General features: G+C 42.1%; 1 protein-coding gene across 1 annotated transcript in view; it reads right to left on the bottom strand.

The window, feature by feature from the left end:
* PDS5B (PDS5 cohesin associated factor B) overlaps positions 1–18,136 on the bottom strand; it is a 71,078-nt gene extending 52,942 nt beyond the window's left edge. The window contains exons 1-2 of the mRNA XM_053386028.1: positions 18,018–18,136; positions 2,310–2,433 (exon numbers count right to left, since the gene is read on the bottom strand). Of these exons, the coding sequence (XP_053242003.1) occupies positions 2,310–2,417 (108 nt within the window). The 5' untranslated portion in view covers positions 2,418–2,433; positions 18,018–18,136. The remainder of the gene's footprint in view (positions 1–2,309; positions 2,434–18,017) is intronic.
* Positions 18,137–18,613: the final 477 nt, after the last annotated feature.

Here is an 18,613-nt window from a genome sequence, read left to right as displayed (position 1 = left end):
ACTCATTGATATCAATGACTTGGACGCACTGATTTCAATGGATTTATTTATTATTTTAAAAGAATGTAACAAATTATTCAAGCTTCTCTGGAGTTCAGCTTTGTCATTCAAAGTACTTTACGAAAACTTTTGAAGTTCACTTACATGGCAACAAAACTTCTGGAAAATCTAACATGAAAAAGACTGTATTCTCTAACAAAACGTATTTATTACCATGAAATATTGCAATATTTTTTGCTACACACAAAAACCAGCAATCAACCTCAAACACTAAAATTATTAAGAGCAACTTTACTCAGGCCTAATTACAAAATTACAAAGAAAAGAGTACGATCAAAGGTATACCTAGAAACTTATTTAAAAACCCAGAAGGAATCAGGTGTTTACTCTATTGAATCAATTTTGAAATTTCAAGATTTTGTAATGCGCTTGGTTGCATGAAGCACAAACAGCTGTCTATCCATATCGCCCTTTTACCAGGGGGGAAGCTAATTTATATCTGAGAAAACGTAAGCAAATCACAAATCATTTGGCCCCGTAATTGTATCTTGCCTTTGAAGTGTAATATAAATGGCGTGTGATCAATTTTTAGGAGTATCTCTTTTCAAATATTTAAAAAGTAATCAATTATGTACTACTTAACACTCTAAAGATCTATACAATTCTTTCCATGAGAGACTTATTAAGGCATCTATAAGATGATGACATAGAAGATTCCATAAAACTAAGTCGGAAACTCCACTTCTCCTTCTCTGGCCTCTGGTAATGCTGATCTCAACCAATGATTCAGCTAACTGCAAATAGGAATCCAATTAAGATACCAGCTGGGTACTGGATTCTTTTCTGTGTGCAGAGAGAATAGGAGCAGCACACTGTGGAAGCAAAAAAGGGTGTAATATTTAGGCTGCAAATCCCCGCGGCGGGGTGAGCTCCTGTCTTTCGGTCCCAGCTCCTGCCCACCTAGCAGTTCGAAAGCACCCCTAAGTGCAAGTAGATAAATAGGTACCGCTTTATAGCGGGAAGGTAAACGGCGTTTCCGTGTGCTGCGCTGGTGCCGGCTCGCCAGAGCAGCTTCGTCACGCTGGCCACGTGACCTGGAAGTGTCTCCGGACAGTGCTGGCCCTCGGCCTCTTAAGTGAGATGGGCGCACAACCCTAGAGTCGGACACGACTGGCCCATACGGGCAGGGGTACCTTTACCTTTACCTTTAATTTAGGCTGCACAATGTTGGGAAAGCGGCGGTTTTCATACTCAGCAAGCAGCCTACACATGATGGAGCATAACCATGTCATTTTAATATGCACAGGTTTCATGCATGGTGGGGCAACAGAATTGTACACATACATCCAGCCTAGGTCATGTCTCAACTGCACCTCCCCTTGTATTTGTGTCCATAGACCCAGTTCCCAACATGTACGGTACTGTCAGCATGCATGATTCTCTCAAAATTCAAAACGTGCCTGCTGGTCCGAAAAAAGTTGGCAGCTTCACCTTAGACCAATAAATAATAACTACACCCAATAGGATCTGTGTAAAAACTATTACATTCAATTGGGTATTTAACTAAACATTATATTCAAATTTTGACTTCCATGTCATTATTTCATTCTCGGTTTCCCAGTATCTGTGAATTTCAGAACATATTGTACTTACTGTCACTGAGCTAGCTAGCTAGCTATGACATCTTTCTCCTTCTCCCCCCCCCGCCCCGCCCCCACATATTTACCGAAAAACTGTGACAAACTCTTACCTCTACAGATCTGAGCAGAAGGAGGGAAGGGGACCCTTATTTGAAAGTTTGGTAGATGTACATGATGAGAATGCTCTGCCAATTTCAGCAGCAAATTACCGTATTTTTCCGTGTATAAGACGCCCCCATGTATAAGGCACCCCCTATTTTGGGGGACTCCAAATTAAGAAAACACCCCCTCAGCACTACCCGTGTATAAGACAAGCCCCAATTTTAAACCTAATTTTTTGGTTAAAAAACCTAGTCATACACGGAAAAATTTGGTAACTACAGTTCACTATGACACATTTCCATCATGTAATAGAAAAATAGGTTCTGTGGGGAAGTTTACATTCATTGCTGTAGCTCTGCCAGCCCTATGTGACACAGCTGAAGCCATCAACTGCCACCCCCCACAACTCACACTAGTGTTATTACTGTTTTTATTTGCAAGTAACAATATATTTTTTCTAGTAATGTTAGCAGTAGAAAAAATATTTTTTAAAAAAGCACAGGAGAGAAAAAATATAAGTGCATGAATTAGAACTGTCCAAAATGTGTAATAAAACTGGTCACTCACTTTTAACCGCCGTACCATCTCTTCTTTAGAAATTTTATCAGATATTTCCTTAACGCCGGGTGGATAAGTAATTTTTCCATCATTGGCTCGAGTCTTTGAGTGAGCCATGATGCTGGTTTAAAACCTGGAACAGAGAAAAATTGAATTAGATAATATTTAATATCCATCACACCGTTATCTAATTTCTTTTTGTTTTGTTTTTAAGACACTGAAGTCCAAGTGGCCAATTTTATAAAGCAAGGAACAAATTTAAGTGACGTGCAAACAATTCTACCTGAACTGTGCTACACTTTTACACATCCAATACGTATGCAATTGTACCACATCTGCTAGTAATCAGACACCGAACAAGCCAACTAGCTCAATATGAAAGTTACCATAGATATAGCCAAGACAAGAGTTTACAATCTCATTTAAACTAAACCTATATGATTTTCCCTCCTACTACAAATGTAGAGAAACTGACATTTTGACACTTTTAAGAAGCGGGTCAGGGATTCAGAATAAGAGAAAGCAAAAGAGACAGCCATAATGCATAATTTCAAAAACGGAATTAGTTAATTTATAATTTAATGTCTGAATATAGCACATGCTTCAAAGGAGACTCTTAATCTCACCTCAACAGAATCCTCCTCAAGTTTTAACTTTTCTACATGTAGACAGAAATATATATATCTAGAAACATGGTGTGTGCATACACACACACACACACACACACACACACACAGTGGTACCTCGGGATGCGAACGGTATCCGTTCCGGAGCCCCGTTCGCATTCAGAAGCAAACGTAACTAGCGACGGCACGTCTACGCACACGTGCGTCGTTTTTCGTCGCTTCTGCGCATGATGTCATTTTGAGCGTCTGTGCATGCGCAAGCGGTGAAACCTGGAAGTAACGCGCTCTGTTACTTCTGGGTTGCTGCGGAGCACAACTCGAACACGCTCAACATGAAGCATATTCAACCCGAGGTATGACTGTACATACATACATACATACATATATACATACATATATACATACATATACATATATATACACACACACATACATATATGGAAATTCTGCTATATGAAGAACATTTATCCAAAATAATCTGTGATAGAATACATCCCTAAGAACAAATGTGCCTCAGTGGATCGATTGGCACAGGAGCCCTCTTTCTTCCTACCCAGGCTGACCCTTTCCACAATTACTTCTAAAGAAGTAATTTGCAGGCCAGAAATCAAGACAGAGAGATGGTTGTAATGTATAGCATACAGTTAGCAAGCACCAACTTCCCATTACAAGAGTGGTTGGCACACACTGGTGTACATGTTGTTGAGGATGAATCAGGGCATGGAGAGCCTCCGCTAAATACTCTCACTCTCCCCTCCCATAGGAGCTACTGTACCTCGTAGGGGATAAGCCAGTTCCCTGATAAGAAACATTACAAGATGGAAAAACATACACTCATATTAGAATTGATGTCAACTGTGTCTTTTAAACTACTATAAAAAGGTAAAGGGACACCTGACCATTAGGTTCAGTCGTGGCCAACTCTGGGGTTGCGGCGCTCATCTTGCTTTATTGGCCGAGGGAGCCGGCATACAGCTTCCAGGTCATGTGGCCAGCATGACTAAGCAGCTTCTCGCAAACCAGAGCAGCGCACGGAAACACCGTTTACCTTCCCGCTGGAGCGGTACCTATTTATCTACTTGCACTTTGATGTGCTTTCGAACTGCTAGGTTGGCAGGAGCAGGGACCGAGCAATGGGAGCTCACCCTGTCGCGTGGATTCAAACTGCTGACCTTCCAATCAGCAAGTCCTAGGCTCTGTGGTTTAACCCACAGCACCACCCGCCCATTATTTCATATAAAACTATTTACAAGGTGAATAAGGGATAGAAGATAAGCTAGGCATCTATCATCTATCTATCATCTATCTATCTAAAAAAAATGAGAAAAGAGGAAAGCAACTCCCAAGAGATGCTGCAGCATTTGATAATTGAAGACACAGCAAAGTATATAGTAAAAAGTCATACCTCTTATCATATGAAAAGATGCTCATACTAAATCTAAGGTAAACAGAATCAGAAAAGTTTCTTGGTTATTCTAGCTAGGACCCCTTTTTTAAAAAAAGCATGTCAAATACTACCAAAAATACACTATGCTGCTTTGGAATACTATGAACTAAAAATGAACAAAACAAAAATTAAGATTATACGCTAGATGCATTTCCACGCACAAGAAAACAAATGCAACAAAAGTTAAGAAAGCAGAATAAAAATGTACTAAAATCCTATTAAAATAAACAAACAAGGAAGTCATTTCTTAAGGAGCCCAGAGGTCAACAGGATTATTCTGTATGTGTCTTGCTCAACCACAGTGTTACTAACGGCCTCCTTCCACTAGCAAGCCTAATAACCCCCAATCTCCATTCCACACATATTTACTTCATGTAGCCCTACTCAACCCACAAGTGGATAGAAAAGGGGTATTGGTTGGGAAATACATTAGTGGCCATCCTACCCTAAAGATCCATGACCCATGTCACATTTTATATAACATAGTAAGAGTCAATGTGTGTACAGGGTACACACAAGACCACTGTAAAGTACACAGGATTTATTCCCATTTTAATTTTTTGCCTAAATGCACTTGCCTGTTTAGAAGCATGCACACACCACTTTTGCAGCATTCCGCACAGGTTTCTTATAAAAAGCATTTCCAAATGACTTAAGCCAGGCAAGATTCAATATATTACATTCCAGCAACAAGCTTTAAAGTAATCAAGATTCAATAGCTGCCTTTTCATCTAAGGTACTTAGAAGTTTCATTCATTTTATATCAGGGAATCCCAACTGTTATCACAGAAGCCATGAGACAAATCAAAGAATTAGTTGTTCTCAGGCATTTTACATTACTGACAGAACATACACATGCAGTCTCTATGTTCCAAAGCATAGGTTTTTCCTCTTTCAGATATATCACTTCTCTTATGAGTTATAATATACTTTTTAAGGCACAGGTGACGCCTGTCTGTGACTGATGAGGTCCATCATATGTGAGATATAATATACATATTAATACATAGGCCTCATAATTCACAGGCAGGAGCATTAGAATGGTTAGGGTACTTTAAAATATAGAGAACTGTAATTTGGTGCACACATAGCTGAATCGCTCCAATTTTGAGAAAGTTAGAAACACAATTTTAATGTCCAGCAGCTGAAACGCAGAATATCTTCTTCATAACAGTAGCTAGCTCTCCAGCAGAGAATAGAAACAAGCAAATGACAAGAATTAAAAGATTCTAATTGCACACACTTTTAACCATTAGATTGGGAGGGGGGAATTCCTGTGACAGTAAAGAATGTGAATACAGTACAGTGGTACCTTGGGTTAAGTACTTAATTCGTTCTGGAGGTCCGTACTTAACCTGAAACTGTTCTTAACCTGAAGCACCACTTTAGCTAATGGGACCTCCTGCTGCTGCCGTGCTGCTGGAGCACGATTTCTGCTCTCATCCTGAAGCAAAGTTCTTAACCTGAAGCACTATTTCTGGGTTAGCGGAGTCTGTAACCTGAAGCGTATGTAACCTGAAGCGTATGTAACCCGAGGTACCACTGTACATAGTACCGGTATATTGTTAGTGTTGTGTGCATAACATATATTCAGTTTAAAAGTCACACCAAATCATGAGTTGTAAAGCTTAAATGTGGCCTGACATGATACTGACATTGAGAAACCATGGTTCAAGAGTGACCAGCTAATTAAAAAGTGATGCCAAATTTTGGAAGCAGATCTAGAAGCATAGTTTCCGCAAGCTTTGTTACGGCGTGATGTTGAAAGTGACAAACCATGGTTATGGCCATTGTTCTACCTCCTGAACCTATTGCGCCATAGTAGGTGCAAGAAAAAGTAATGACTGGCCATCCTGGGAAAAGCAGTGACACTAATTTTCAGTTTGAAGTAGCTTGAGCATTGATATCCTTGCCGAAACTCAGGGTTTTGAGATATTTCTGCTGAAGAGAAAGAATAGGAGAACAGATGTGGGTGTGAGAACCATGTGAAGCCTTTAGTACCATCTTTGATGCAACTTCCTTCTCCCCATGCTCAGTTCTGTGGTTTGGCATACTGCTCAAATAAGCCTCACTCACTATTAGAGGTTCTGCTACTTAGATAAAACATTGAAGCGGTACAAGCATAAGTCTGGTTTGGAATGTAAGTGGAATTCATGGTTTCTCCTACAGGTTCATGTGCTTTCCATTTCTGCTTCCCCTCACAAAATCAGGAAGTGTTCAAAATTATCCAGGCACCAGGTGTGTTTTGCAACTGGTACGGGTCCAATTGTGACTACATGGAGATCTCTGGATGCCAGGATGACGACTGACATCTCCATCTGGCTGGCCCCTCCAGCTTTCTTAATCACATAAGCAGAAGACCTTATTTATTGCATTTACAGTGGTACCTCTGGTTACGTACTTAATTCGTTCCAGAGGTCTGTTCTTAACCTGAAGCACCACATTAGCTAATGGGGCCTCCCACTGCTGCTGCGCCGCCACACAATTTCTGTTCTCATCCTGAAGCAAAGTTCTTAACCTGAGGTACTATTTCTGGGTTAGCGGAGTCTGTAATCCGAAGCACATGTAACCTGAAGTGTATGTAACCCGAGGTACCGTTGTATATCCCACTATTTATATTCCATCAATCATCATCACACCCCCCACAAAGGCACCTAGACACCACCTAGTCACATGTGATGACTGTAACCTAGGTTTAATGTACTATTTGGCGATTAGCTTATATATCTGAGTTTCTCACACTGCAGGAGAAGCTTCCGCTAACTAACGACTGATGCTTGTTATGTCTGAACTTGGGGGAACTGAGGGCTGTAGTTTAACATACCCTCTTAACCTCTTCCCCTCAGAACTGAAGACATGGATCCAGTCTCCAAAAAGCATGCTCCCAGCATGCCATAGGGCATACTGCTCAGCAGCAAGGCCACAAAAAGAATTTAAATAATCTAGATAAAAAAACTTACAAACACAGGGGAATAAACTACTCTGAACTCTTAATACCGAACCCTTCTAGCACATGTGGACAATCTTTTTTCCTGTCCAGGGGCACGTTCCCTCAGGGATCATTTATAAGTGGCTGTGTGATGTCAGTGTGAGAGGCTGTAGCCAGTGGTAGGGCAAGAGTCAAAAGTGTGTGGAGCCAACACATTTTTCTCCTCCTATCCATGACCTGCTTTTCCCTCTTTCTGTCACCCTCTTTTCTTGCTGGGTCTTTTTCTAACACTTTTGGGAGGGGTCTTTTCCCCCACTTTTCTTATCCAGCGGTTTGCTGAGGCAGTAACAGATTGCTGAGGTCTGAACTAATTGCTGGTATGTGCTTTTTTAAAGTTCAGAAGTCACATAATTTTTGGGCAGGATCACAGGTTGCCCACACCAGCTCTTCAGGGAACACTTCTATAGGGCATACCTATAGAATAGATGGGGGGGGGGGAGTACCAGTACACAGATAAAGGAAAACTGCCTGCATTAAAAGCTGTGCAAAGAATTTTCACAAATCATGACTTACAAGAAGTCACTTAAACCAATGAAGGTGTAACACCTCTTAAGTGGAGTTTTTCCAGTATCAAAATTATTGGTTCCTAAGCTGTAAGGGTGGCATGGGAAAAGCCAACCCATTGAAGTGTGTGATATACAACTGGCATTTCAGTTGCATGTTGTTGTGTTCCACAGATTTGTGGTATTCAAGAATCCCAGTTTTCATTCCAAACACCATCTTGGATCTACACAGAAGCAATAACAACCAATAATAACATAAACTCACTAAGAATTCAGTCTCCTTCTCCGCAAATTAATTTATAGAGTCAAGCATGTTTATCTCAAAATTTTCACACTCAAGGCAACCAATTCCAGAATAAATGAATTCAAAAGCAGATTAAAAAGCTGCTTGTTACCTAAAAATACATGCCATAGGGTATCTAAATTCCAACTGTCTTCCACACACAATGGAAGCTAAACTTGGAATGTGTCAAATTTTTCAGTAACTAGAAGTCACTTGCTTTTAAAAACCAAAAACAAGATGCTACAAACATTTGGTTTTGTATTTTTAATGCCACTGAACAAGTGTCCAAGACATATTTAAGTTCTAAAGAATGTTTTATTTAAGATTTATAAACTGCTTCCCAACAAACATTCATAACAATCTACAAACAGATTTTTAAAGCATCAAATTTCGAAACTCTGCATAACATGCAATATAAAATGGCTGATTCACTCTTCAGGGAAAGCCTTCTTAAAAAGGTAAGCAATATTGATTGCCGCTCCCCCAACAGTGAATGCTTGAAAAACTTCTCCAAAGGAGAGTAGCAAAAAACCCCACAATAAATTACCTGTCTGTGACTTGGAATCAACCATATTCCTGAAGATACAGTAGTTAACCACAATCCTCAGATTCATACAACTTTCAGGGCTTAATCAGTTGATTATCATAGCATTCTAAAGCAACAAATTACTAGCCAACTGAAGCTCATCACAATGCTCCCCAAGAAATCAAACATTATTAGTGATAAGTAACCTTCATAAAGAAACCATGAAAAGGAACCTCTCTCACACAGCTCTATTAACTTGCCACACAGTTTCAAATATTTAACAACAGAAAGGAAGCAAATATGAGCAAAAGACAACAAAGATTGCTATTAACTGTATATAGTTCCATTTTACAACTGACTGGCACCAATTTATATAATCTATGCTGACAACCCTGTTTTGTAAAGAAACAAGATTTCATCTTAGTCCATCAAGTTTGGCAAAAATACTACCTACAATGTGAGTTCAAATGTCTCGCTGAAGAATATCATAATGCAATCACTAGGACTTATATAGAATTTACGGTAGATATTTGTGAAACCAGCTATGTAGGCTAGAAGCAAAACTCATCAGCTGCGATGACAATCCTTAATCAAAAAAATATTGCAACTCTTCCCCTAACCTTTTGTGTGGATACAAAAGAGTCTTCTGTATACGAAGTCATAGGTCTTCATAACAAATCACTGAAAATATTGATAGGTCAGAGATGAGGACCTCTTTTTTCAGTCCAAGACAAAAGGTAGTGGAATTCAGTAAGTGCTGAAGAAAGTGATCTGACTATTTAAAAAATGTTCTGATCTGGTGACTTTACTTCAGTTTCAATGGTGGTACACCCTAAGTTCAAGGCTGCTTAGGATCATAGCTGTCAACTTACAGATTTGAAAATAAGGGACCAGCAGCCTTGAAAATAAGGGACCAACAGCCAAAATAAGGGACCTGCTGCCTCACCTGTTCCAGGCCCTCGTCTTCCTGTCCTCCTGCAGTCTGGTCAAACTCATGCTGGTAGCTTCGAGAACACTGTCCAACCAACTTTGTAACCAGAGGTTCAACTGAATAGAATCTGAATCACATGCACCACAAGGCCTATGCAGACTCAACTTAAGATGGCTCCCCGGCCTGGCGTTGCACTGCAAAGTTTGCAGCAGCACGTGCAACAAAATGGCGTCCAGCATTCAAAAACTCCCTCAGCTTGCATTAACTAGCCACACACAAGGCATGCAAGCTCCACCCCCCAGTCGTTCTTAGACTTCTTATTGGGTGAGCAACAGAGCCAAGCAACACAGTTGGAGCCTCCCTCCTCCCTGGCCGGCAGGGAGGGAGGGAGAGGAGCTGCTTCCTTTGAAATTTAAGGGACATCATTTAAGGGACATTTAATGGACATCCATCAATAAGGGACAGCAGCGGGGCATGGCGCTGGAATAAGGGACTGTCCCTTCAAATAAGGGACACTTGACAGCTATGCTTAGGATTTGCTGCCTCCCTTCCCATTGCACCCCATGAAAAGCCCCTCCAAGTGGTCAGGGGCCACTCAGGTATACAGTCTGGGATATAGTGTGGGAAAATGGCAAAGAATCAAAGGATGGGAGAAATCACCAAAACTTAAGCAAAAGCAACCTGCCCACAGAGACTTCCTAAACCTACTCAATTTTTGCTGATTCACCACATCTCAGACTGTTCCTGATTGTCTCCAGACCACTAGCAGAGACTTTTTAGGGTGGCATCAAGACCTAGAGCCATTGTGTAAAGTGTCTCTTGGTTGGTTGCAAGTGGTTTCAAGCCTAGAATAGCCTTGTAATGCTCTAGTCAATGTTCTTATTGCCATGTTGCAGATGCACGGCTGAAGCCAAGTATGAAAGTGACGTACCTAAGACAATAGTATTTAGTGTCCACATCCCATCAGTTGAGGACAGACAATTGGTTGTGGACATACTCAGATTATGGAACTTCATGCCTTGGAGAGTTAACATCAAGCCTCCCCTCTTTCGGTCTTTTGCAAAACAGTTTAGACACTTTTTATTCTGGCAGGCATGATCTGCTAGGACAATTTTTAATGGTCTGATCACTTGCCTTAAGGTGTTTTTAACAATTGTGCCTGTACCTTGCATTATTGCATTGGTATGTTTTATAAACTGATTTTGTGAGTTGTTTTTAGCCTGAATACTGTGTTATACTAGACTAATGCAGTATATATTTCTATAAATTCATAACAGTGAGTTCATGGCAGAAATGAGATTTTTACCAGGCATTTTCATAACTCAGTCTCAGTTCAACCCCACTGTTTGTATAGGCCAGGGCAGAAGGAAGGAACAAGTGGGAAAGTGCTTCTGACCCTGGCCCTTGGTGGACACCTCCATTACCAGTCGAGTTCTGCTGCCAATGGAGGTGCCCGAGGTGGAAATCTAAATACCCTCCAGTGCAGTAGATTAGGGGGTTGCATTGCCCTTCCCACTGCCCTTTCCTGTATGTTTTCCAACTTTACAATATCATTTATGAAATTAGTTGTTCGGGGATGTGCATGGTCGTTTTTTTTTAATGCTGTACCAAAAATGCATATAATTAAGCTTCTTCACAGCCACGGTCAGTTCAGACCCACCAGCAGATTTTGTTAGTGCACATCACTTGACACATCCTTACATTCAGTCTCCCTACCATTTTGTTGCCCAACAACCCCACATAGGGAATATCCTCTGCTTTTCAGAGTCTGCTTGAGATTGCACCATTCTGAAAACATCTCTGCAATCTACAAATATACTTCGTTACTTTGATCTTTGGAGTTCTTTTAAGAACTGAAATGTGGACACCAACAGACTCCGAAGACTAGTTTCTTTTTAATTTTTCAGTCAGTTCTACAACTTTATCCTCTTTCATCCCCATTTTACACAGTTCTTCACAATTCACTTCCCCAAAACACTGCTTCACATATGGGCTTTTCTCTCCCAAACATCCTTGCAATTTAACATATGTTCAAGAATTTGTTTAGCTTCCCTGCAGTTTCCTTCCCTTCCTTCAGTGTTTTCTTTTATACTGACATCTTTCTCCAGAGAGTTTCCTACTTTTAGTGTGTTCACTTTTTAATAGTATCAGTTTGTTCCACAAGTACTTTCTTGGCTTGCCTTACTGTCAACTTACATTTACTATGCCATAATTTGTGCTTTTTATTTTTCTCATTTTAGCGATGCTTCATTTGTACAGCTTTTAATGCAAGTCACATTTCTTTCTACAGCCTCCTTGACTGCAATTTAACAGCAATTTCAAGAAATAGTACATTATAAATATAACTGTGACTTTCTTGATGATTTCCCACTCAGCTGAAAGTTTGGTGGTGTTACACTCACTGTTTTGAAGCAGTTGAACAGGATATTTCACATCAAATTCAAGGCACCATGGGATTTAATCATAACTCTTGTCAACCCAAATCTGCAATTATTTATTGTGTCTTAAGCTTCTGGGTTTATCACAATGACATTTCCCAGTCAATTTTATTATATCAACAAGGTGGCTCCTTGATTTACTTTATATATACCATCCAACTGTCAGTCAATGAGCGGACCATACAGTGCATTTAGTACTTATTTAGCTGGAATTTCTACATACACTGGTACCTCAGGTTAAGTACTTAATTTGTTCCGGAGGTCCGTTCTTAACCTGAAACTGTTCTTAACCTGAAGCACCACTTTAGCTAATGGGGTCTCCTGCTGCTGCCGTGCTGCTGCCATGCGATTTCTGTTCTCATCCTGAAGCAAAGTTCTTAACCCGAGGTACTATTTCTGGGTTAGTGGAGTCTGTAACCTGAAGCGTATGTAACCCAAGGTACCACTGTATAACAATTCTGTGGATAAGTTTGTTTCCTTTATTATGGTAGGACAGAACTTCCAACCCATGGGCCAGATTATATCAATAGGGGTAGGGTTAGCTATGGCTCCCATCATCCCCAGCCAGAATGGACAATGGTCAGGGATGATGGGAATTGTTGTCCAACATCTAGAAGCTACCCCAGTTCCCACCGTTGTGCAACCAAATATTGCTTTGAGCAAGGATCTTCCTTGGGAGCTCATCTGGAGTTGAAGCCAGGCTGCAAAGTAAGGTAGGAAAAAACCAGGAGCACACTTTAACCATTCAATTTTGTGGGGGTGAAAGCACCCCCTGGGTCATTTTTCACTGTGCAATCCACAGTAAGCAGATCTAAAAAGTAGTCCTTCTAGGACACAAACTGTCACCCACACAGCATCTCCAAACTTCAGCACTTACCACTTACCATTTTTCTACTGGAAACAAAAGAAAATCTGTAGCATACAATGATCCCAAAATGAATCACATTTTGCCATTAGGGTGTATTTACTATCCTAGTCAGTGTTATCATTTTTTCGTAGAAAAATGGTCAGGAACACATCACCAAAGAACACTGAGATCAAACACGTTTGCAGTTACATGACAATGGATTAACCAAATTTGCAATCACTACTCCAAGGACCCACTGTTGCAGCGCAGATCTCTCTAGAATGACACAACTTTGGCCAAAGGCATTTTCATTCGTTTTACAGAGAGCAAAACAACTCATGATTATTGAGCAAGTGTTAATAGGTTGGCACAAACCGTATAATGTTTTGGGGACGTTTCTCTAACCTAGGACAACTTTCTTGCAAATTTCTAAATGGGTTTAGGAAAACACCCAGAAATAAGTGTTTTCTGGCTCTTAGTGTTTGAGTATTGTCAAGCACACTTCTTCTTACACCACAGGCAAAAATATTTTCTGGGGTTGCACTTCTACCCCACAATACATTGAAAGTTTCATTGAAGTAGACAATACACCTCCAAAAACTTACTGTGATTGTTTCCCCCTGACACTGGGACAGTGTTTTTTTTACTAGAAAAAGAGGAGCAGAATCTCCATCCCTATCTTACAATTCCTGATTTATTTAACATGCAGAGCAACAATACTGTCAATGTAAGTTTACTTGATTCTCTCAATAATTTTTATGTACTAAGTATACTTTCAGTTTCAGGTGCCACAAGTCACCTGTTTTGGCTCTCTTATCATCAGGAAATAGACATATATGTTTCTTTACTCTTTGTTTCTACATACAGTGGTACCTTGGGTTAAGTACTTAATTCGTTCTGTTCTTAACCTGAAACTGTTCTTAACCTGAAGCACCACTTTAGCTAATGGGGCCTCCTGCTGCTGCTGCGCTGCCAGAGAATAATGTCTGTTCTCATCCTGAAGCAAAGTTCTTAACCCGAGGTACTATTTCTAGGTTAGCGGAGTATGTAACCTGAAGCGTATGTAACCTGAAGCATATGTAACCTGAGGTACCACTGTATTTTTGTAGACATTACATTAAATCTTCACATTGAGATCTCAGTTTGAATGCACTGATTTTAGTTTCTATCTATCCACCAGTGCTTTGAGAAAATAAATTGTCCCCATTTCCTTAACCTGATCAGCTTTGCTAGAAGGAGCACCAGCAAATGAGTTTTATTGCAGTTCTACGTATGTGCTCCCTCCCCCAAAACATCCCTTGTTTTTTAATAGATTTAAATTCTTTATTCTAACACCAGCATTACATTCATGCATTGAGATTTCACATCTTTGCCTGTCGTCTCACTATGAGAATCTGGTCTTAACCTATGTAGCAATCTAAATTTGGCTTCCTGGACTTCCCAACTAAATTATCTGCCTTCTCTAGTAGCCTAACTAGTCATCTTATGATATCAGAAACAGTCACACCACATAGGAAGGTAATGTCATGCAATCAAGCTACCCATCACAAATCTATCTATGTCTATCTATGTCTCTAAGGTTACTACATGGATCCTACACTCTATACTATGGGGAATGTGGAGCTCTAAGCCATTGCAAGAACTCTATCACCATTAGAGAAATGGTGAGGTTATAGCAAACACAGCATGGAACATTTTCTGATCCACTTTCCTCCTCTGTCTGGATTCTGCAAATGTTTTTTCCAATAGAATAAATGGGCAAGAACTCTTGAAAGTGCTACATTCCAATGTGTTTGCCATCAGTTGAAAATTCAGTCATATATTTTCTCTATTTCTAATATTAGACTACCACCAAACTATATTTTAACCTCATTATAAACTCTTTTATAATGGTAAAGCAATGAAGCACAAGGTTGTGCTCTAATAATGTAAGAAGTGCCAGATAATAGAAGAAGAAACCAAATTCCTCAAGCAACACTATTCCTAAACATTTAAGAACAGTAAGACATATTATGAACATTATTCTTAAGAGCTTCAGCGGGAAAGGATGTCTTATTTTAGCTTGAATCTGTTTAACAGGACAACACTACTCAATTCATGGCAAGACTTTCCATAGGTGAATTTTCTACATTTACACAGTATTCAGGAACTTCCAGTCCAATCCTAGAAATGTCTACTCAGAAGCCCCATTTACTTCACTTATGCTTACTTCCAATAAGGAAGTGTGTAATTACAGCCTTAGATAGTGCTACAACTCTTACAAATGTAAACAACGTTTTAGAAACAGTCATTGACTTAAGGATGCAAGCTGATTACATTCTTACCTGGCACTAACAAGAAAAGTATCCATTGAAACGATCTCCAGCATTTTGATTCTGAGTAGTAGACTGCATCTGACCTTGCAAACAGTGAAGTGAAGTCAGATACAGTCACACCCTCTAACCACCTTCCTCCCTTGCCCCTAGCAGTAAAAGCAGTACATAAAAGCAGTTAAAAGGTATGGGAGAATTAAAAGAGAGTTGCCTTTCCTAAGGGGACATTTGAAGTAGGCGACAAGTTAACTTCCTAGGGAGAACATACCACAACTAAGAACCACAACCAAGGTTTTCCCCCTCTCTGAGAAGGAAAGGACAGTTTCATTCACAAACTTCCTAGTGACAGTGATAAGCTTGACAACCATATGTCAGGAGTGCTCTGATGGTGTTTCCTGCTTGGCAGGAGGTTGGACTCGATGGCCCTTGTGGTCTCTTCCAACTCTATGATTCTATGATTCTATGACAGTATGGACACTCAACACAGCATACAAATAACAAGTTCCACCTATGAGTCCCCTCACTTTTCCTGCTAGATAAATACAACCATTGCTTTAATCATATTTGCTAAATACACACACCCCAATTAGGTAGTGGAGGGGAAGAAAGGTAGTGAAGGAGCGTCTCCACCCCCATCGTTCAGCCCGGACACCGAGGTCCAGCGCCGAGGGTCTTCTGGCGGTTCCCTCACTGCGAGAAGCAAAACTACAGGGAGCCAGGCAGAGGGCCTTCTTGGTAGTGGCACCTGCCCTGTGGAACGCCCTCCCATCAGATGTCAAAGAGAGAAACAACTACGGTACCTGACATTTAGAACACATCTGAAGGCAGCCCTGCTTAGGGAAGTTTTTAATGTGTGATATTTTAATGTATTTTTAATATTTGTTGGAAGCCACCCAGAATGGCTGGGGAGATAATAAATTATTATTATTATCATCAAAGTGTGATTTCAGAAAGTGGTTATTAGACAAATATCACCAGGCAGTTCACTATATGCAAGTCTGCTATATATATAGATTTATGACCAATTTAAAATAATAAAATAAGAAACATTTTGGAATTGTTTCTTAATTAAAAGATACCAATACTGCATACGAATTTGTATAGTCAGCCTCAAATACTTAAGCATGGCATTTATGTTTTTCCTGAAGTAACCGATTTCACAGCTAGCTGCCAATGAATACTATTTAAAGACATTACACCCATTCAGAATAGTATACTGAACACATGCAAAGCGGGATTGCTGCAACAAGCTCCACCCCTGATTTCCACGTGTAGACTGTACCTTATGCACAATGCCGGTGTGTGTACAAAATACAAGTCCTAGATTGCGTGTACAGAGCCCACTCTCTGTGTATAAGGCTCAACCTACTCATGAAGGATAGAAGAAAACCAAACTGCCAGAACCTTGTCGGCAGACATCTGCACAGGGCTAACACTATCCCTCACAATGCAGCAGTAAACAGAACTACCCATGTAGGGTTTGACAAAATATTATTAACACACCTATAACTGTAACAGAAAAGCAGTGTCATCCAAAAATGCATTAAATCCAAGTTAATGAACAGCATGACCGTGCAAGACATACTTCACACTGCAGTTATAGGTCTCCACAAGAAATCATTGCAAAGTGAATATATCGTGCACCTGTGAATTCCTTTACTTTTAACAGTAAAAAAATATATATCACTGCAGGAGCAGTCAGCTTGTGGATCTGAGGCTATGCCCACCCCATCTGTTTTTTCTCCATCAACCATGAAAGGAGCAGAGCTGCAGAGAGAGAAGCATCTTTATTTACTACACTGCAAGGCTGAAATTTCAGGTCCGGGATCCGTGGATCAGACAAACTCTCTTTCAAAAAGTAAAGGCTATCCGAGAGCGACCTATCACAATGATGGCAACTCACTGGCCAAAGGAAAAAGTGCGAGAGGCCTCTATTCAATATATGAAGCAACGGGTGCAAGGCAAACTAGCACGATTTGGATATGTTATATTCGAGGCAAGCAGCGCCCACCCCACTTCCTCCGTAAAGGAGGGAGAGAGAAAGAGAGAGAGAGAAAGCGACACGCCTCCAATGCACGGCAAGTTAAGAGAGCATAAAAGGAGGTGGGGGAACGAGCCTGGAGTCCCTTTTTCCCCTTCCCTCCACCGCCATCCTTACCAGGCCCCAGCCAATGGCAGCAGGAAGGGGCTGAGCTGGGGCAGGGTGCCTCTGCGAGGAGGAGGAGGAGGTGGGGGGGGGGCTAGGCCAACTAGGGAAGCCAAAGCACAAGGCTGCTCCGGGGCTCTCGGAGCCGCTCAAGTCTTGCAAGGAAAAAGCGGCTCTATTGGGGCGGGTGGGGAAAGGGCAGCCGCGCCACATTTGAGGGCGCAAAAGCCTCCTGCCGCCTGCAGCTGCTGTCTCTCTCCCAGAGATAAGGATTGTGCAAAGGGGGACCCGGGCAGGGGAAGAATGGGGCGGGGGAAGGGCAGGCGAAAAAAAAAATAAAAATAAAATGTGTGCATTAAAGCGGGATGGGGAAGGCAGACAAGGTCACCCGCCACCACGCTGCTCATCCTCCCGCCACCCCCCAAAACACACACACACAGACCCACAATCGCCCCACCGAGGAAAGGGCGGCAAGTTCAATATGCGGAGAACGGCCGAGGCGAAGGAGGGATGGCGGCCCCGGGGGGGAGCTGGAGGTAGAGCCATGGGGGGCAAGTAGTCCTTCTCCCAGCCCCCTCCTCGGTTTGCCGCCTGCCTCGATCGCCGAAGGGCTGCCGGTGGCGCGAAACGGGCTTCCTCCCCGCCAAGAGAAGAGGGCGCTGCGCTTACCTTTCCAGGGGCTGCCGCCGCCGCTGCTTCTCGGAAAGACGAGGCAGAGCGAGCTCGTCCGCTCTCTGGCCCCGCCGCGCTAGGCTCGGGGAGCCGCTGCCGCCGCCGCCGCTCGGCCCCGCAGCCAATCGCCGCGCACCCGCCTCCCTCCCTTCCGCAGCTCGCCGCGGTGCGTCTCCCCCCCCCCTCCCCACTCGTCGGCTTCAAAATGGCGCCAACTCGTCTCCGGCGGCTGCTTCTCTCGGACAGACCCCGCCACCGAGCGGCAGGGAGAGGCCGGCGCCAAAGTGAGGCAGGAGCGACCCCTGCAGACACCGGGAAGGAAGTGGCGCTGGGAGACGGAGAAAGGGGGGACAGCGACGCTGAACAGCCGTCCCAGAGACTGCGGGGTGCGTGGGGGCAACTCTTTCCCCCCTCCCGAGGCGGGTGGCTGCCTTCGCAACACCAGGCTTCAAGGCACAGCGCGTCGGCCGATTCCACGGTCGCCTAAATAAATTGGGTCTAAGAAGGAAGGAGCCACAGAGGCATGAAACTTCGGATGCACTCGGCAAAGCACCTCCGAGCCTGACCCTGCTGTTTGCAATCGTGCATGCCTG

This window comes from Podarcis raffonei, chromosome 4 (assembly GCF_027172205.1).
Source record: "Podarcis raffonei isolate rPodRaf1 chromosome 4, rPodRaf1.pri, whole genome shotgun sequence".
Lineage (NCBI taxonomy): Eukaryota > Metazoa > Chordata > Lepidosauria > Squamata > Lacertidae > Podarcis > Podarcis raffonei.
Note: the sequence above shows the minus strand (reverse complement) of the source record. Positions and strands in the feature narration are given on the sequence as shown.